Here is a 20,997-nt window from a genome sequence, read left to right as displayed (position 1 = left end):
TCAGAGAGAGTGGAAGAAAGGGAGGGAGTGAAGGAGAGAGAAAGGAAGAGAGAGAGAGAGAGAGAGAGAGAGAGAGAGAGAGAGAGAGAGAGAGAGAGAGAGAGAATGTGAGAGAGACACATTGACTGGTTGCCTCCCACATGCACCAACCTGCCCCAGAGTACTTGCCCTTGACTAGTAATCGAACCCATGATCCTTTGGTGCAAGGGCCAGTGCTCTAACCATTGAGAACACTGCCAGGCTATATGAGAACTTTTTTAAAAATATGTTTTTTATTGCCCTAGCTGGTTTGGCTCAATGGATAGAGCATTGGCCCACGGACTGAAGGGTCCTGAGTTTGATTGTGGTCAAGGACACGTACCTCAGTTGCAGGCTCCATCCCCCTTGTGGGGTCCATGTGGGAAATAACCAATCCGTGTGTCTCTCTCACATTGATGTTTCTCTGTCTCTGTCTCTTCCACTCTCTCTGAAAATCAATGGAAAAATATCCTCAGGTGAGGATTAACAACAACAAAATAATAAAATAAATATATTTTTATTGATTTCAGAGAGCAAGGAAGAGGGAGAGAGAGATAGAAACATCAATGATGAGAGAGAATCATCGATCAGCTGCCTCCTGTATGCAGGGATATACCCTAACCAGGACTCAAACTGTGACCTCCTGGTTCATATGTCCACACTCAACCACTGAGCAACACTGTCCAGGCTATCTGGGAACTTTTGTACTATCTTTGTAACTGAAAATCTAAAATTATTTCAAAATAAAATGTTTAAAAAAAGCTATTAGCTTCTAAAATTTTTTTCAAGTATGTGAATTTAATCACTACTTTTTATACAAAAATATAGCCTTAGAAATAAATGTAGTTTATATTCTGGAAATAAAAACAAAACATTATGTGGGCATATATTTCACATTGCTTTTGTTTAAAATTTCCCTTTGTACCTTCAAGATTGTTAATTGTTTTTTTCCTTTTAACTAGTTGCTCCCATTTATCTGTTGACATCTAAACTGAAGAGTTTTTGGTTAATAACAAAACCAAACTTTAAAACTCTGCAATCTAAAAAACAAAAAACATTCTACAATCTATTTCTAAAAATATAACATTTTCTCTGAACAAGTGAGTTTGTTGTACAATTGACCCTTGAACAATGCAGGCAAGGGTGAGGGAGCTGACCCCCATGCAGTCAAAACTCTGTGTAGTCAGGCTGGTGTGGTTCAGTTGATTGAGTGTTGTCCCGTGCACCAGGAGGTCACCAGTTGTGTTTCCGGTTAGGGTACATGCCCAGATTGTGGGCTTGAACCCCAGTAGGGGATGTGTAGGAGGCAGCCCACAGATGTTTCTATCTCTCTCTCCTTTCCCTTCCTATCTCTGAAATAAAAATAAATAAAAAAATTTGCCCTGGTTGGTGTGGCTCAGTTGGTTGGGTGTCATCCCGGTCAGAGAAGGGTTGCCAATTCAATTCCCAGTCAGGGTACATGTCCAGGTTGTGGGCATGCAAGAGGCAACCAATCAATGTTTCACTCTCACATGAATGGATCTCTCTTTTTTCCTTTCCCTTCCTCTCTCTCTAAAAATCAGTAAAAAAAAAAAAAAAATTTTTTTAAAGTCTGTATAACTTTGGACTTTTGGACTTCCCTAAAACTTGACTACTGTTAACCTGAAGTCTTACCAATAACATAAACTGTCAATTAACACATACTTAGTATGTTATATGTATTATCCTATCTAATAAAAGAGTAATATGCAAATTGACCATCACTCCAACACACTAGATGGCTGCCCCCATGTGGTCAAAGATGGCTGCACCTATGTGGTGCACAAAATGGCTGCCACAAGATGGCCAGCAGGGGAGGGCAGTTATGGGCAATCAGGCTTGCAGGGGAGCAGTTAGGCATCAATTAGGCTGGCAGGGGAGTGGTTAGGGGGTGATCAGGCTGGCAAGCAGGTGAGCAGTTGGGAGCCAGCAGTCCTGGATTGTGAGAGAGATGTCCCAGATTGGAGGGGGTGTAGGCTGGGCTGAGGGACACACCCCCCATGCACAAATTTCATGCACCGGGCCTCTAGTATACTATATTCTTACAATACAGTAAGCTAGAGGAAAAAATGTTATTAAGAATATCATAAGGAAGAGAAAATGTTAATGGAATTTATTGAAAAAAAAATCTGCATGTAAGTGGACCCCCACAGTTCAAACCCATATTGTTCAAAGGTCCACTGTACTTTGCTCTCTTTAATTTTTCAAGGCTATATTCAGGCAACTATGCCTCTTGCACAGTAGCCATCTCAGGAGAGAGAGATAGACACAGAGAGAGAGAGGACTTAGATTTGGCTTATAAGAACAGGATTCAGGAATTTATTAGTGGCGGCTCATTTGCTTTTGTCCCAGCCTGGTTCCTGGGAGCCAATTCATTAGGTTAGGTAAGCCTATATCAGAGTAGGTTTCCTGGAGCAGCTAAAGACCTCACCCTAAGCAATAGCTTGAGGAAGCTGATACCTGGGGCCAAATATCCCAGTGAGTCATTGCCCAACCCTTAAACTTTCAAGGACCTTTGTTCAGAGATCTTTATTTCCAGGCTCCAGCTCACCTGTAGAATGTTTAGCTATTCTACCTCAACCTATCTGGTATGATAACAAAAAAAAAAAAGAGAAGAACTTGAACTGAGAATTAGAACTCTGGCTCTTATACTAACTACCTGGTGAGTTTGGGAAATTATTGGACCTTTATGTGGTTTAGCTCCCTTACTGTAAAAAAAAAGGGGGGGGATCTGATTACTGATTTCTAAGCTGCTCTCTTGTAAAATTCTGCACATGTATCTAAAGTTGAAGACATCTTCCTTCATAGCAAATGATTCCCCTTGCTATGTATCCCCTTTTTATTTGATATGCCATTGTCCTTATAGTCTCTGAGGCTAAAATCTTAGTTATTTTTGTTACATCTGTTTCCTTTAACTCTTGCACACAACTGTCAACCATTCCAGCAGTTCTTTGTTCACAGTCAAAGTGGTAATAGAATGCATATGACCTTAGAGGTTGGGTTTGGAGTCTTGTTCACATACAGAATGTCCAAACCTGCAGAGAATTTTTATAGAGTTTATTTGAGCCAAATTGACGACAATGCTGGGAAACGAAATCTCAAATACTTCAGAGAACAGTTTTGCAGTTTCCTTTTTTTCTTTCTTCAAATTCCAACTTCTATGCAAACTTTTATTATTGAAATTGAAGTTTCTTTTATGCATTTGAAATTAAGGAGGGAGTGTAAGAAAGATTACATGAAGATGGGAGAAAGCTAAGTGGGGATTGGTTTACAGGTTAGTTAAGATTATATGCTTTCTTGAGGGTGGTTACGCCTTGGAGGGGTATTACTTCTGGCATTTCAAAGGGGTACATGTGAACAATGAACAGGGTTTGCTTAAAAACCTTCCACTAAAGAAGTTATAGACCTGTCATATAATTACCCACCATGACCAGTCTAGTTAGGAATTTATGATCAGATCACCCTGTGAGGTTATTTTCTGAAGAACTCTTTTTTTGTCCACAGTCTGAAACACTGGATTCTGCCTGGGACATACATTGAGTGGCCAGATTATTATGATCTCTGAACACATAATAATCTGGCCACTCAGTATATGTGTGTGTGTGTGTGTGTGTGTGTGTGTGTGTGTGTGTGTATATTAGAGGCCCGGTGCATGAATTTGTGCATGGGTGGGGTCCGGCCAGCCTGGCCAGGGGGAGGGGACATGGGCAGTTGGCCAGCCTGCCTGCTGGTTGAACTCCTGGTCAAGGGGACAATTAGCATATTAGCCTTTTATTATATAGGATATACACTGAGTGGCCAGATTATTATGCATTCAGAGATCATAATAATCTGGCCACTCAGTGTATATTAGCTATGTGACCTTAGGCAAATTATTCCACCTCAATGAACCACATTTTTGAAAATGGAAATCATATTCTAGGGTTGTGAAAGGATTAGTTGAATTAGTAAGTGACCAATAAGTGATAGCTGCTGTTACTATTTGTTTTGTAACTTTATTTATTTATTTCCATCACCATTTATCCCCTGCTGCTGTTATTATTTGTATATGGCAGTGGAAAAAATATTCAAGGATATTGTAGCAGCCCAGACTGAATACCTTCTTCTGAGTGGGTCTTTCAGCTGTTGGTACATGTCTTTTTCACTCTTAGCAGGATTTCTGGAATTAAGGAAATTGTTCTAAAGTCTGAGAATAGGACCCTCATTTGAAAGTATGTGAGGGGAGATATCATACCGCTCTTTAATGTAAACCCATGAAAACCAAGAACCGTACTTTACGGCGTATAAGACGACTTTTTAACCCAGGAAAATCTTCCCAAAAGTCAGGGGTCTTATACGCCGGAAAATACGGTAGGTTAGAAAAATCTCTGACAATGTATATCAGATTGCTTAAAACCCAAATACCGTATTTTCCGGCGTATAAGACCCCCAACTTTTGAGATTTTCCTGGGTTAAAAAGTTGTCTTATACGCCAGAAAATACGGTAGTCACAATGGAGAGTATTTCAGGTGGGCCCAAGTATCTCTGATAGAACAAATGATTATTTCTGATGCTTATCATTCTTGAAAGTTACTTGCCACTATATTCTCATTGAAAGATAGTTTGTATGAGTTTGCAGCTCGGGGTTCAGAGATTTTGCTACCCAATTTTCTACATTGGCTGAAAGATGGTTTTAATCATGATTCGTTACTTGTAGTGGAAAGAAAATTGACCTTGGAATCAAACAGAATATGGGTTTAATAGCTAAGTGATCATTATAAAGTTATTTAAATCTCTAAATCTCAGTTTCTTCATTATAAATATAAAATAATAAACCAATTTTGTAAAGTGGTTGTGAGAATTAAGTGAGATATGTACTTCCCAAAAGTAGATGTTTTAAAATGTTTATTTTCTTCCAAGAGTCTGATTTTTTAACCTTAGCCTTGAATTTTTAGCTTCCTGTTGTGTATCAGTAGTATTTGTATTCTGACATGTATATCTCAACCTGTGTAAAGCAAAATTCACCATTCTCCCTCTTCTTCCCATATTCACTCTCTCTGTTAATGGCAGCAACATTCAACATTATTCAAGTTTGATGGTGCCAGCTTTGATTCCTTCTTCTATCCTAAGTCCTTTTCTATTCTAAGAATGATCAATTCTCTCTTTCTTTCTTTTTTATTTTTTTTAATTCTCACCTGATAATATCCCCCCTCCCCATTATTTTGTAGAGAGAGTGGAAGGGAGGAAGGGAAAGAGAGGGGGAGAGAGAGAGAGAGAAAGAGAGAGAGAGAGAGAGAGAGAGAGAGAGAGAGAGAGAGAGAGAGAGAAACAGTAATGTGAGAGAGACACATCAATTGGTTGTCTCCCACATGCACCCAGACCAGGGCCAGGGATTGAACCTGCCACTGAGGTATGTGCCCTTGATCAGAAATCGAACTCGCGACCCTTTGGTCCCCGGGTCGATGCTCTAACCACTGAGAAACTCAGCCAGGGCTCTCTTTCCACCTTTCTATTTCTACCTATTTTGATTTTAACCTTGATTACCTATCACTTAGACAGTTTTATGATCTTCTTGACTAGTAATTTACACTCCCATCTTTTCTCCTCTTCTCAAGCTACACACTGCTGCAGAATCATTTTTTAAAACATGGCTTTTGCCCTGGCCAGGTAGCTGAGTTAGTTGGAGCTTCATCCCCTACACCAAAAGATTGTAGGTTCGACTCCCAATCAGGGCACATACCCCGAATGTGGGTTCGATCCACGATTGGGGCCAGTTCGAAGGCAATAGATCAAGATTTCTCTCACACATCAATGTTTCTCTTTCTCTCTCTCTCTTCTTTTCTCTCTCTCTCAAATCAATAAAAAACATATCCTTGGGTGAGGATTAAAAAACAACAACTAAAAACAACAACAGCAACAACCCAAAAAGGCTCTTATTAGGGTGCTTGCTTTTTCAGAAATGTTCTTTGTCCCACCACAGAGACTGAGGAATTCACTACAGAGTTCTTTTCTTACAAATGCACATAATGAGGCTCAGGGAAATTATTTTTTAATTTTCCATAAAGATCATATCTGTGCTAGGGCGTGGCACCTTAAGATTACAAGATCTCAGCTCATTCACAGGCTAGTTCTCTCCACTATTGGAATATGGCTCAAACTCTTTAGCATAGTTTTCAAGCTCTTCCCATTCTATCTTTCCATAGCTTATCTTCAACTTCTAGTTCACCTAGAGTCTAACTCCATTGAAGTCTCCTGTGCTGTTCCAACTCCCTAATGGTGTAATATTGTTCCTCCCACCCTCGCTTGTTGAAATTCTGTTGTGTTCCTAAATCCCAAGTCAATCCGATGTCTCACCCACCAAGCCAGAAAATCAGGTCCTGTACTCCAAAACATGCATTGCCTCTAACCACATTCTGCCTTGTGCTATAATTATTCATGTACACGTTAGCAAGCCCTATAGATTACGCACACTATTTGGGTAGGGCCCTCTCTCTACACCTGTCGGAAGTAGTTACTCAGTAACCTGATACCAGGTGATTCTTTCCTTTATCTGTTTCATAGGATGCTAATTATAGTGCTAAGAAATAACAGTATGCTTCTGTGAAGAGAAGTGTGATCAGGATGTGAGCCACCTCATTCCTCGAGTATAAAGTGTGCTTACCCTACCCTTATACCAAAATAGATGTTCTGACTTTTCTTAACTTTCTGGAAAAGAAAGAGTAATCAAAACCATGGAATTAGACTTGGGAATTAAACTCCTTTTCTTAATCATACTCAGTCCCTCAAGTAATTTGTACTTTTCCTTTTTTACAAACAAACTTCAGAACATATCTTTTGTATTTTTTTTTCTTTGATTCAGAAATGATCGCTGTAGAAGAACTCACAACATTTATACCCACACCTATGCTAGAAGCATAATTGTACCAAATAATGTTTTAAAGTGTTGGTCATTATTTTCTAAAGGGTTATTACTGTGGTTTTACATACTGAAGTTTAGCTAAATTGTTTGTTGTTTCAGTGTCTTTTTCATGTTAGGGAAAAGGCTGACAATGTTTGGTGGGTTTGTCAGTTATAGACTGGAAAACAAATAGAGAAATATCATATAGTATTTAATACATTCAGGTTTATTTCAAAGAACATGTATAGAATTAAGGTTATTTATCCAGGAAGAAGAGATAATATAAAAACCAAACATTTATTGCTTACTTATTCTATGTCAGGGTATTTATCTTCTTTATTCCCCATAAGGATACAATGAAGTAAGCACTATTATAATGGGTGAAAAATCTAAGATTTAGGGACAGACACAGCTTTAAGTGATGGGGCCAACACCCATTTAGATGCCCAAACTGTCTCTAATACAAGAGCTCCTTACCATTAGAGGGTTCTATGTTGGGTTCCAACTTGGGGATTATAAAACAAATTAGTAAACAAAAATAACAAAACTAGTGTTGTTTTCAGACAGAGCTTTAGTTGGGAGAACAAATACTACCTGTGAAAAAAGAAGCTCGGTCTTTTATGGCTGCCTATCACACACTTTGTATCACAGGACTTTTAGTGTGAAATGGAAGCCCAGGTTGCTTGGGTAAGCGCACGGTGTGTTCTGCTGTTGTCAAGGCTGTTGGAAGCAGTACCCGAGCCATACGTTCTACCAGATCAGTTATGCTCTGCGGTTGTAAAGAGGGCTGCAAATAGTCCTTTCATCTATATTTTTCACTCTTTAAATAAGGAAACTATTGACTCATTTCTAATCTCACCTCTTCTGGACAAAGGTTGGAACTCCTTTGGTAATTACTGGGGCTAAAACACACACACACACACACACACACACACACACACACACACACACACACACACACAAACAAATCAGGGTAGGGACCAGGTGATATCAAGGGCCAGGTTTTATGCAGTCTTTGACTTGAAAGGATTTTAGGAAAGAATTTAAGTATAGAGGTTTTAGCCCCCTGAATTTAAAGTTATTATAATTTCCCCAATTGTTAAAAGGCTTAAAATAATAATAATTATAACAAAAGCGGTTACTAATATATTATACTTTAAATGCTCTTAATACTACTGTAGCATACCTAGTATTTTAAATATATCATCTCCTTAAATCTATATCAAAAGCCTTATAAAGGTAGGTAGTATTCTCATTTTTTCAACTGAAGAAACTGAAACTGAAAAGATGACGTAATTTGTTTAAGGTAACAAAGTTATTATTTTAACTGAAGTCTATCTTGCCTTAAAGCCCTTGCTCTTTGTATTATCCATGCTCTGTCCCCAGCTCTTTCCCCAACAACAAGTAGTCAGTGCTGCAGAGCTTGGGGAGAGAGGGCAGCCAAAAGAAACTTGGATGTAGGTAGAACCTAATTTGGACCTGAGTCTACAGAGATGCTGATTGTACCTCCCCTGGGATGTAACTCAGAAGAGTGGAACATTTCACTCCAAATGTGACTTTGGAACAGACTTAAGTTCAGGAAAAGGCCAATCGATGTTTGCACAGTAGGGTCAGTCATAAAACGATGGAACTGGAAAAGACCTTTGAGATCATCTGGTCTAACCTTCTCATTTTACAGGAAACTACAACCCAAAGACATTGAATCATTTGACCAAGGTTATGGTTTTTGAGAGAACCGGTAGAAGACTGTGGTCTGCTGGTCTAAGACTCTCTGCTCGCTCTCAACATAACACTGCCAGTGATTGGATGCTGGAGAATTCTCTTCTATGTCTAATATTCTGATTTCCTTTATTTAATAGGTATTTCAGTATCTGTAGACAAGATGGAATCAACTCCATTTAATCGACGGCAGTGGACTTCACTATCATTGAGGGTAACGGCCAAAGAACTTTCTCTTGTCAATAGGAACAAGTCATCGGCTATTGTAGAAATATTCTCCAAGTAAGTGCTAATTCTGGTCCAAAAGGACCATCTGTCTTGAGCAAACATTACCACCTGTCAGGGAAGTCAGTAAAGGAAGTACATGGTATCAAATGGCTTTATTGAGCTCCTTTGTATTTTAAGCACTATATAGGCACTGTGGAGAAGGTGGATGACTATAATAATTGGGAGACACATTTTATCTTTGAATTTTTGTTTAGTTGGGGAAAGAAAAAGTTACAAATTCCAAAGGTAATTATAAAACACAGAATTACCAAGCAAAATGTCACAAGTCCCAAATAAGTAGGAGTAAGACCTAGATCAGTGATGGGTAACCTTTTGAGCTTGGTGTGTCAAACTTCGCCAAAAAACTGAGCATAACTCGGGTAGTGTGTCACTTTGAGGAAAAAACATTATTTCGCAAATGTTTCATCCTCAGGAGCAGCAAATGTTTCATCCTCGGCATGCGGCCGCCTCAGCGGCCGCGTGTCATCAGAAATGGCTACGCGTGTCAGTGCTGACACGCGTGTCATAGGTTCGCCATCACTGACCTAGATACAGAGTAAGAGAGAGAGTGACCATCATGGACAGAGGCTAGTCACAAAGGCTTCCTGGTTGAGATGAGTTTTAAAGCAAGTTTTGATTTAGTTGAAGAGAATGGAATGTAAGGTGCACTCTCTGCCTCCATTGTCCAATATAGTAGCTACTACATATATGACTATTTTAATTAAAATTAAATAATATTTAAAATTCAATTAATCAGCTGCACGGGCCACATTTCATTACATGTAGATGGTGGCTGCCATATTGGACATCACAGAAACATTTCATCATTGCATGAAGTTCTGTTGAACATTGCAAACTATGTAGGCAAACTGTTGGCCACTGGCTGCATTTTAGTAAATAAAGATTTACTGGAATACAGCCATGTCCATTTGTGTACTGTCTATGGTTACTTTCATTTACAACAGCAGAGTCACAGCAGAGACCATATAGCCCTCAAAGTCTAAAATATATACTATCTGACCCTTGAAGAAAAAGTTGCTGACTTCTACTCTGGACCATGAGTTCTTTGATATGAGGGTCCCTTTTCTGCTTATTTTGTATCCCCAGTGTATAGCATGGTGACTTGAACATAGTAGACACTCAACCAGTATTGAAGAAATACTATCTATATATATAAAAAGGCAATGACCATGACAACCAAAATGACCATTCGACAGGTCACCATGCGGTGCTAGCATAGATGCATAGACACAGGTAAAGTCTATGAGTGAACTAAGAATGAACAAGACAAATGCTTGCCTTCACAGAACTTGCACTGTAAGAAGGTTAGGTCAGGGATGAGAATTCAAAATTGTCACCAGCAGACCTGAGGTGCCGCTTCTCAGAGTGGTCAGAGATACACCTGGTAGCGGACTGGGGGCGTGACTGAAGGGCTGGTGCCGACGTGAAGGCTGGGCCATTCTGGATTTCCCAGAGGAGCCAATGGCTGCCTAGGAGATGTGTGCTGTGCCTGCACAGCCAAGGGTTCGGCACGCCTGAGGGAGGGTGGCGAAGGATGTAGAAAAAACAGACAAAGAGAATAAGCTGGGTCTAGGTGGATCTTCCTGTGCCTGGCTGAGGCCACAGAGAAAAGATCCAGACAGCAAGCTGAGCCTTTATTTTATAGCCAGAGGTAAACAAGGTAGTGGTCATCATAGTTACAATGTTCTTGTGAGTTTCACTTGTTTTGGCAGCACTTGCTGCATCTCCCACAGCCCATTAACTACTCAGATAAGATCTAGAGGGAATCATAAGGTCAAGCTTAATTATGCTAAGAGGGCTATGCCTTCTAAGCTGGGACTTGTTTGTGGCTTTGCCAACAGGTCAGTCCAAGGCTTAATCCTATAGCCGCTCCCTACAGAGGTGGAGCTTTTGACGCTGACTGGCATAGAAACTGACCAATCAGAACCAAATCTGGGTGAACTACGGGGAGCCAATGGATGCCTAGGAGATGGAGCTTTTTTTGTTTGTTTGTTTTTGTTTTTTAAATATATTTTATTGATTTTTTACAGAGAGGAAGGGAGAGAGATAGAGTTAGAAACATCGATGAGAGAGAAATATCAATCAGCTGCCTCCTGCACACCCCCCACTGGGGATGTGCCTGCAACCAAGGCACATGTCCTTGCCCGGAATCGAACCTGGGACCCTTCAGTCCACAGGCTGACGCTCTATCCACTGAGCCAAACCGGTTTCAGCGGAGATGGAGCTTTTGATGCTGACTGGCATAGAAACTGACCAATCAGAACCTAATCTGGGTGAACTGCGAAGGCAGAACCTAAGGTGGGGGCTGAGGAGGGGTTTTAAGGGCAACAGCTGTTTGGTGTAAGGTGTAAGAAAGCAGTTCAATTTTTTAATAACCAGTTTGGCAGTATAGTGCATATGGCTGGCTATCAGTCCAGATATAGGGGTTATGTATTTTTGTCTGCCAAGAGCATCTCCTCCTGCTGAAAAAGGCTTCCTCCACCATTTAAGCAATCCTATCCTATATAATCTATACTAATTAAAGGGTAATATGCTAATTAGACAGGGTCGACCAGCCATCTTCCAGACGTCCAACTTCCTTCCAGACAGAGCCATGGTGATGGGGGCTGAGGCAGAGGCAGTTCGGGGCAATCAGGCTGGCAGGGGAGAGCAGTTTGGGGCGAGATCAGGTTGGCAGGGGGTTAGGGGAGACCAGGCTGGTAGGGGAGGGCAATTGGGGGTGAACTGGCCTGCAGGGGAGGTCAGTTGGGGGTGACCAGGCCTGCAGGGGAGGGCAGTTGGGGGTGAGATCAGGCCAGCATGGGAGGGCAGTTGGGGGTAACTAGGCTGCCAGGGGAGGGCAGTTGGGGGCATTAGGCAGGCAGGCGAGTGGTTAGGAGCCAGTGGTCCTGGATTGTGAGAGGGATGTCCAACTGCCAGTTTAGGCCTGATCCACAGGCATCCCTGCAGGATCGGGCCTAAACCGGCAGTCAGACATCCCCTGAGGGGTCCTGGATTGGAGAGGTTGCAGGCCGAGCTGAGGGACACCCCCAACCCCGTGCACGAATTTCGTGCACCGGGCCTCTAGTCTATATATATAAAAGCCTAAGTGACCATTCAACTGGTAGATATGAGGTGCACTGACCACCAGGGGGCCAGACGCTCAACGCACAGGCATGGAAACATGGAACAGACTGATGAATCTCAGAGGGAAGGGCAGAGGTGGGAGGGGAGAGGGTGGGAAGAGATTAACCAAAGATTTAATATGCATACTAGAGGCCCTGTGCACCGGTGGGGCCCTTCGGCCTGGCCTGTGGGGATCGGGTCGAAACTGGCAGTCTGACATCACCCGAGGGGTCCCGGATTATGAGAGGGTACAGGCCAGGGCAAGGGCCCAGGCCTCTAGTATGTAAATAATAAACTATGATGGGAAATACATTGACTTTGCTCAATAAAGATGCCACAGTGGGGAGGAGCTTAGGGAAGATGGTAGTTTTGCCTCACTAGTAGTTTGTTAATTGATAGGTAGCTACAATGCATTTAAGAAAAGGATGGTAAATATTTGAAGAAAGTAATTCTGGGAGCTATATCTAAGATATAATTAAATACCAATAAGAGGTTTCTGTAATGTACAATATCACCTTTTCTTCAATAACAAATCCATCAAGCACCTGCTATATGGAAAACACTGCCCTTTCAAACTGTTGACCTTGGTTATTGCTTAAGGTGAAGTGAAGGTTGCATGAGACCACCTAGCCCTTTTACCTTCTACATTATGCATTTTATATTGCTGTAATTTTATGTCACACATGTATTATTCTTATATTTTAAAAAAGAAAATTAATGAAGCTATTTCAGACAAAAAGGATCAAGATCTGAAGGCTATTAAGACTTAATCCCTGACCTCAAGGAACTTAATGGTATGTTTAGTATGTTTATATACAGGGTATCCCCCAAAAATGTATACACACTTAACAGCTGATAGCTCAATTGATGTTTCTTTCTTTTCAGATTTAACCCATTGGAAGTAAAAATTATTCAAAGTGTGTATACATTTTGGGGGTACACCCTGAGTAAAGAAGTCCCCAAACTTCCTGCATCTTAAGAATCACATGGGGTACCAGTTATCTATGCTGCATGAAAAAAAAAATCTTCAAAGTTTAGTGGCTTAAAATAATGAGAGCATTTATTTTGCTTATAAATCTCTAATTTGGCCAGAGCTTGCCTCTGCTCCTCTCAGTATCAGCCAGGGTGGCTCAAAGAGTGGTGACCATAATTTTACCTAAAGGCTCACTCAACTCACCAGTGAGGAGGTCGAAGCTGGTAGGCATCTGGGCTCTCAGCTGAGGCCCTGTTTGGAATACCATGTGGCTGCTTGGCTTGGTTGGCTGCATTCCAAGGGCAAACATCCAGACACAGAGGGAGTGAGGGAACGAAGGAGGAAGGGAGTCAGGGTGAGAGGATGTATTGCCTTTTATGACCTCAGAAGTTACACACTTTTGCCACATTCTCTCCATTAGAAGCGAGTCTAGAAAGCTGGCTCATATTCAGAGGAAGGGGAGTTTGACTCTACTTTTTTTTTATTTTTAATCCTCACCCAATGATATTTTTTCCATTGACTTTCTTAGAGGGAGTGGAGGGGAAGGAGGAAGGGGGAGAGAGAGAGAGAAACATCGATATGAGAGAAACACATCAATTGGCTGTCTCTTGGACATGCTAGGGATGGAGCCTGCAGTAGAGATATGTGCCCTTGACCAGGAATCGAACCAGAGACCCTTCAGTCTGCAGGCCGACGCTCTAACCATTGAGCAACTGGCCAGGGCTGACTACTTTTTAATGGGTGGCGTTTCAAAGGTTGTTTTGGATATGTTTTTGTTTGTTTGTTTTTTCATGATAAAGCTTTTTGTTCAAACATTTTTTTTATTATTGTTTAAAGTATTACATATGTCTCCTTTTTCTCCGAATTGACCCTCCCCTGGCCACTCCCACCCCCCAGGACAAGCCCCCACTGCTCCAGTGTCTGTGTCCCTTGGTTATGCTAATATGCATGCATACAAGTCCTTTAGTTGATCTCTTACCTGCCCCCCCCCACACCTTCTCTCTGAGGTTGGACGGTCTGTTTAGTGTTTCTTTGTCTCTGGATCTATTTTTGTTCATCAGTTTATGTTGTTCATTATATCCCATATATGAGTGAGATCATGTGATATTTATCTTTCTCCAACTGGCTTATTTTGCTAAGCATAATGCTCTCCAGGTCCATCCATGCTGTTGCAAATGGTAAAAGTTCCTTCTTTTTTAGAGCAGCGTAGTATTCCATTGTGTAGATATACCACAGTTTTTTAATCCACTCATCTGCTGATGGGCACTTAGGCTGTTTCCAAATCTTAGCTATTATAAATTGTGCTGTTATGAGCATAGAGGTGCTTTCTGATTGGTGTTTCTGATTTCTTGGGATATATTCCTAGAAGTGGGATCACTGGGTCAAACGCGAGTTCCATTTTCAACTTTTTGAAGAAACTCCATACTATTTTCCACAGTAGCTGCACCAGTCTGCATTCCCACCAGCAGTGCATGAGAGTTTCTTTTTTTCCACATCCTCGCCAGCACTTGTCGTTTGTTGATTTGTTGGATATGTTTTAAAGCCATCCTATATGGCTTCCCTGTCCCCCTCCTCCCCCTAAAGATTCTGATTCAATATGTCTGGGATGGGGCCCTGGAGTGTTTTTAACAAGTATCCCAGGTGATTTTTACTTCTAAGGAAATTTAGGAAGCACTTGTAGTGGAAGAGAGGGATTTGTGAACTTGAACATAAAGCAGCGTAGCTCAGTGGTTGGGCGTCAACCTATGAACCAGGAGGTCAAGGGCATATGCCTGGGTTATGGGCTCCGATCCCCAGGGTGGAGCGTGCAGAAGGCAGCTAATCAATGATCCTCTCTCATTATTGATGTTTCTATCTCTCCCTTTCCCTTCCTCTCTGAAATCAATAAAAATATATTTTTAAAAAATAAAGCAGAATGATAGGTTCATACAAAGGACTGTAGAAAGCAGAACATGAATAAAGGAAATAGGAAAGCAAGCCATCTGGCATGGAGAATAAATACCAAGGGGAGAAGGGACTGGAAGGCGATAAACAGTGGAAACAATTGAAGGTTTTCATGCAGGGAGAATGTCATGATCAGACTTGTATTTTAGAAAGATGCTTCTGGCAAAGGTGTAAAAGGTATCCTGGGAAGGGGAGAGATTGATAGCACGGAGACGAGTCATGAGGGTCTCTTGAGAACCAAAGTGAAAGCTATTAAGGGTGGGGGGCAGCAGGGATGGAAAGGAAGGGAAGGATTTGAGACAGCGTTGAGATGTGATTAATGGGACTTGGAAACTCCCTGTTCTGTAGAGAAACTTCTTCGCATTCTTACCCTTTTCACCCTCTCTAGCCCCACCTCTCTTCAACTGAACTTGGCTTTTCCTTGACATGCATTCTGTCTCTGAGTAGTGTCTTCCTGCTCTTTCTGCGCATGCTTCTCTGAAATAGTCTGGCGCCAGGAGTCAGGGGTGCTACTCCCCTACATCTCCACTACTGTTTCCCACCTCTTGTATTTTGTGCCTTTTTCTGAAGTTGTAACCCTGTGCTTTCAGACTCACAGCTATCTGTGCTATAATCCTCTCATCCTCCCATTTGTTGCATTGTGGGGCAGCCTCAGGGTCAAGCTCCTGGCCTTCACTGGGGACACTAGCTTCCAGATTCATTCTCTCCTCAGTGTTTCTCAGTGGGGGTGCTATTAGCATTTTAGATGAGGCAGGTCTTCTTTATGCAGGATGTTCATCATTTTTGCTTTCCTTCAAATGCTGGTAGCACCCTGTGACATTGTGACAACCAAAAAAAGAAGAAAGGGGTGGAGGAGAAACCCCAATAAGATTCCCACACTTTTCCAAATGTCCGGTGGGGCCAGGAGTGCCTCCAGTAAAGAATCACTGGTCCGCCCTAGCTGGTTTGGCTCAGTGGATAGAGCATCAGCCTGCGGACTGAAAGGGCCCAGGTTCGATTCCAGTCAAGGGCACATGCCTGGGTTGCGGGCTTGATCCCCATTGGGTTAGGGGGGAGAGTGCAGGAGGCAGCCAATCAATGATTCTCTCTTATCATTGATGTTTCTATCTCTCTCTCCCTCTCCCTTTCTCTCTGAAATCAATAAAGATATATTTAAAAAAAAAAAAAAAGAATCACTGGTCCACATAAATGATCTGACTGATATTCTGGACTCACAATTTCTTGATCTCCCCTACTTCTTCAACCTGCACCTTGTCTCTCGTGCCCCTGTATCTAATCCCAACCCCATCGTCACCCAGACTCTATCTCTGAAATGTTACATTTGGAAAGCCTACTGCCTGATCAGAGCCTCCTGTGCTTCCATATGTTTTTCCCACTGATCCTGCTCTTGGGTCACACCAGGACACCCAGGCTGTGGATGTCGGTCCCCTTCCTGGCTTCACTTCCTTCCCTGCCTGACTTGGTCAGTCATGTCAGTGAAACTCTCACACTTTCCTCAGTTCCCTTCTCCTTTACCTTGTCCTTGTCCAGCTCAGTCAATTCTCAAGATAAAGGGTTTGAGTCTTGCAGTTGCACTGATGAGAGTTAGGAAGTTGGAAAAAGCTGTTCATCTTAGGGGCATTCTTCATTTTGCAGTGAGAAAGTGCAAAGGGATCTTAGAGATCGTCATAGCATAGCAGTTTGTCTTTTCTCCAGGAAGATTATAAGGGCAAATGGCAGTTATGCAAAACTGTACATCCTGAACTCATTAATTAGAATTAATGTGCCCAGTACTGTGCTAGATGCTTGATAGAAATAGAGATTACTTCTAACCCTAACAAAAACTGCATGAGGAAGGGACATTATACCTGTTTTATAGTTGAGAAAACTGAGGTGTAGAAAGTAACCAGCCCATATTAGTATTTTGTTTCTGCCTGGTTTTTTTCTTCTGATGCTTATATCCTAACTATTGACTGGCTTTGAAGGATGAATAGAATTTTATTTGGTTGGTTGGGAAGATAGTGGTGACATGGCTGAGGAAGGGGTAACAGGAGGTAAGGCACAGAAGTAGGATAGGGCACAATGTGAAAATCAGAGATCTGCCTGGATTTCTTCTCCATGTTTCTTACTAAGTGGAGACATATTGCTGATATTCCTTAAGGCTGTTAGGGTTCACTCACTGTATGCTCCCAAAGCAGATTGCAGGCATATATGAATGTCTACTTCCAATACCTAGTGACCTGATTTTCTCTTATTTTTTGAAACACTCTCTAGTATGGAGTTTGGAATTAGTAAATCCTATACAAGCCTAGTCAAGAGACTGTAGGAACACATAGGAGGTTTCTGATCAGAAATTAATATAAAATTTGGAGGAAACTTAATCTGGCAGATGTTCATAGAATTAGCTGGGCTTTACATTTTTTTGTGTCAGTGAAAATGACTAGCATTTAAAATATATTTTAATGAGAACACTTTCTCACTCTCTTTAAATAAAAACTCAAATCTGATTATTTTATTTCATTATTTTTTAATCCTCACCGAGGATATGTTTTTATTGATTTTAGGGAGAGAGAAAGGGTAGGGGAGAGAGAAACATCAATGTGAGAGAGACACAGCAATCCATTGCCTCCTTTGTGTACCCCAGACCAGGGATCAAACCCGCAACCTAGGTATGTGCCCTGACGGGGAATCAAACCCACAACATTTTTGCCATTCAGGATGATGGAGCCACCCACCCAGAGCAAATCTGAAAGTTTTAATCTGCAACTGCTCTGGCATGAGGACTTAATAGCTCCCTGGGCCACAGGGTTTTTGACATGACACCACTAATTCCCCAGTGCTCTTGAGGAACGTGTGAGTCATGTCCTCCTTTGTTGGAAGTCCTTGTGACAGCCTTCAGGGGCTTGCTTCTTGTCAAATGTTTAACCACTTTCAGTTTTGGGTTCACTAAGGAATATTCTTGTGAATTTAAGGAGTATGTGCTTTTTCTAATTCAAGCATCTTTAATACATATTTTCCCCAACCTGGACATCTTTTTGTACTTTTTATGCTGTTAACAATATGCAGTTTTTGAGGGTGCTGTGGATCCCCACCATAGTTTTCATGAATTCCAGTTGAGGGCTAAAACACTTTATCTGGAATTCTTGACTTGGTAAATGTGTGACGAATCCAGTCTGTTCAAACAAGGGATTCAGCGCCTTTTGTCATAGTATGTTATCTCCCTGGGGGCCTGTGAACTATTGAGCGCAAACTCCCGGCGGGGCGTGTGGTGACTGTTCTCTGTAGAAGCCATCAGCAGGAAGTTGAGCAGAGGAAAGGCCGCTGGGTTTTTCTAATTGTTAGCCATGCATTTGCATGTATATGTATATAAGAGTAATTTTTCTAGCATCAGAGCTTGTCTCATGAGTACTTTATAGCTCCAGGGTTTTCTTTTACTAAACTTCTCTACTGTATAAATAACTGAATTTGAGGTAAGGAAGGGCCTATTGATGGGTCCATTTGAATGGCTAGCTTGGATTTCACTTACCATTGACTTCAACAGAACATAATCCTTTGCTTGATTAAAATTTGACCCTTGGTGGAATTTGGTTTCTTTGCAGAAGGTTTCTGTTTGACTCATACATGTTTAGAATTAAAGGGAATCTAGCTCAGTAGTTTTCAAACTCTCTTAATTGAGTTCTTCAGAGGAATCTCAGGGGACAGTTCTGAGAAAATGGGAAGATCTAAAGGGCTGAGCCTGAGCCCTTTCACCCTAGTCGTCCTGCTTTGATCCCTTTTATATGTTAGGTTCTAAATAAGATGTCATTTGAACAGAGTATTCTGCAGCGAAAAGAGTTTAAAAACTACTGATCTGGCTAACCTGCATCCCATTCCTCTGACAGAATATGAACTTGATGTCCAGCAACTATGACTGAAGACCACACCCTACATAGTGGCAGAACACAGCACACATATTCCTCCCCCTCCCATGCTGCCTTCCCCCATGTCACAACTCATCCCACTCTTGTTACCTACTCCATAGTCCCAAGGAAGAACAGGGTTTATATTTAGTTTTCTTCTTCAGTAAGAAGAGAAAAAAAAAATTGACCCTTAGATCTTCCTGGTTAACCTCTTTGCTTCTTTGTAATATTTTAGTGGTGAAATTGTTCCAGAAGAAAATACATTGACTAAAACTTGGGAGTTCCCATTTTCCCTTTTTGGCTCAGTGTTCCCTTTGCTCTATTTGAAGGCTTATAAGTAAGAGTCATGGCTCAGGAACTTTGTTTTCTGGCCTTAGAAAAGTTTGAGACACTGTTATTACTCCCCAGATAATTTTAGCATCCTCCATCAGCTGCCTGCCTCACAGCTGAGCATTAATGAGCAGTTGCAAAATTAAATTCAGCATGTGAAGAAGAAAAGACTGAAGGGGAAAAAAAAATGGCAGGGAAGAGGGATGATATTTTAATCATAGAAATCTCATTGCAAATATTTCCTCCTCAACTTTAAATCTTCAAAATGCCTCAGCCCCTTCCTCAAATCAATAACCTTCATATTTTGTGTCAGAATAATGCTAATTGCTCTAAATGCCTTTGAGGAAAGTCTGAGGACAGAATACTGGTTTAACACCAAATTCAGAAGGATTATGCCTTAGCATCTCTTAGCATTCTGAGGGTACAAAATGTAAAAGTAGCAAGAACCTGGCTTGGAAGAAAGCAGTGGTGTAGAACCTGTCTCCTTTGAATCTACTATTTTGCAAGTACTTAATTACAAATAAAAGGTGGGGATATTTGGTTGGGAGTTTCAAAACAATTCAAGATAGCCATCAGTATATATAGATGCTTCAGTGCTAAAAGGTCAGGACTGAAGATGAAAATTAATTTGATCTTCTTTCTTTAAATCTGTGTTACTGTTAGGACAGTAAAGGGAACTTCTGAACTTATTTACCCAACTACCCACAGTGTAAATATTTTGCCTTGGAGAACAATTGACTAAGAATAAATCCATTTGCTGATTGGCTCTGGCTTTCATATATTGTATTATAGCTGTAATATACTGAAGATGATTACCAAGTGTTGTGGAAACACAAGTTCAAGGCAGGTTCTGAGTGCCTTTTTAGCTATAATCCACTGTGTTTCTGCAGTGTCATTTTTAGGTACTCTCTCAGACATATGTATTAATACAAGTGGGGAGGGAGGGATATATGTACAAGGACATTCATCAAAGCACTATTTACAATGGTAGAAAACTAGAAGCAATCCAAATGCCCATTAAAAGGAGTATGGGTAAATTAATTATACTGTATTGATGATGGAAGAAGATTGCCAGGGTAACCCAGGGCTTCTGTGTTGCTAAATCGAGATGTCGGTTAGCCTTTGTCTTGCATGACTTCTCACCACTTCTTCCTTCCCACATTTTTTTCTTCTCTTGACCTCACTGGCAGTTTCCTGGTTTTCCTACTACCTCTCTGCCTGTTCCTTGCCATTGTCTCTTATCACCTCTTCTTCCTCTTCTGACTGCCAATGTTAGGGTCTCCAGGACTGGGTTCTGGGCCTTTTCTTGCACTACACACTTTGTAGGTGATAGCATCTACTGCTGTGCTTTAATAACATCCGTGGGCAGACAAGTCCTAAATTTACAGTATTAGCTCAGATTTCTCTTCTGAGCTCTAGACACATGTATCTAATTACTGCCACCATCAAATGGATGTTTTAGTTAACATGACTAACACTGACCTCTTGATCTTCCCTATCCGCAAATTCACTCCTCCTTCAGAATTCCCCATTCCAGTAAAGTAAATAGTACTTCCATTGACCCAGCTGCCAGAAATCTGGGGATCACTTTGACTTCTTTTTTCCCCCACCTCTCATCACCAATCTTGTTGATTCTACCTCTGAAATATGTCTCAAATCTCTTCACTTTTCTTTATCTCCAATGCCACCACCCTGGGCCAAACCAGCATCATCTCTCGCTAATGCCACCTCCATTCTCAGCCCCCTCCAGTCCATTCTCCACATAGTATCCAAAGAGCTCTGTTAAAAACATGAATTGGATCAATGACCATTCATTGTACCTAGGATTTTTTAAAGTTTTTCCCCCC

The 20,997-nt window shown here is 41.3% G+C and overlaps 1 protein-coding gene across 3 annotated transcripts in view; it reads left to right on the top strand.

Annotated features, from left to right (window-relative positions):
• The window catches only part of LIMA1 (LIM domain and actin binding 1), an 89,605-nt gene that overhangs the window by 21,479 nt on the left and 47,129 nt on the right, over positions 1 to 20,997 (top strand). For all 3 annotated transcript variants that reach the window (XM_079773723.1, XM_079773724.1, XM_079773725.1), the window contains exon 2: positions 8,773 to 8,914. In XM_079773723.1, the coding sequence (XP_079629849.1) occupies positions 8,796 to 8,914 (119 nt within the window). In that variant the 5' untranslated portion in view covers positions 8,773 to 8,795. The remainder of the gene's footprint in view (positions 1 to 8,772; positions 8,915 to 20,997) is intronic.

This window comes from Cnephaeus nilssonii (genome assembly GCF_951640355.1).
Source record: "Cnephaeus nilssonii genome assembly, chromosome: 6".
Classification (NCBI taxonomy): domain Eukaryota; kingdom Metazoa; phylum Chordata; class Mammalia; order Chiroptera; family Vespertilionidae; genus Cnephaeus; species Cnephaeus nilssonii.
The sequence above is the reverse complement of the archived record's forward strand: the minus strand, read 5'-3'. Positions and strand labels throughout refer to the sequence as shown.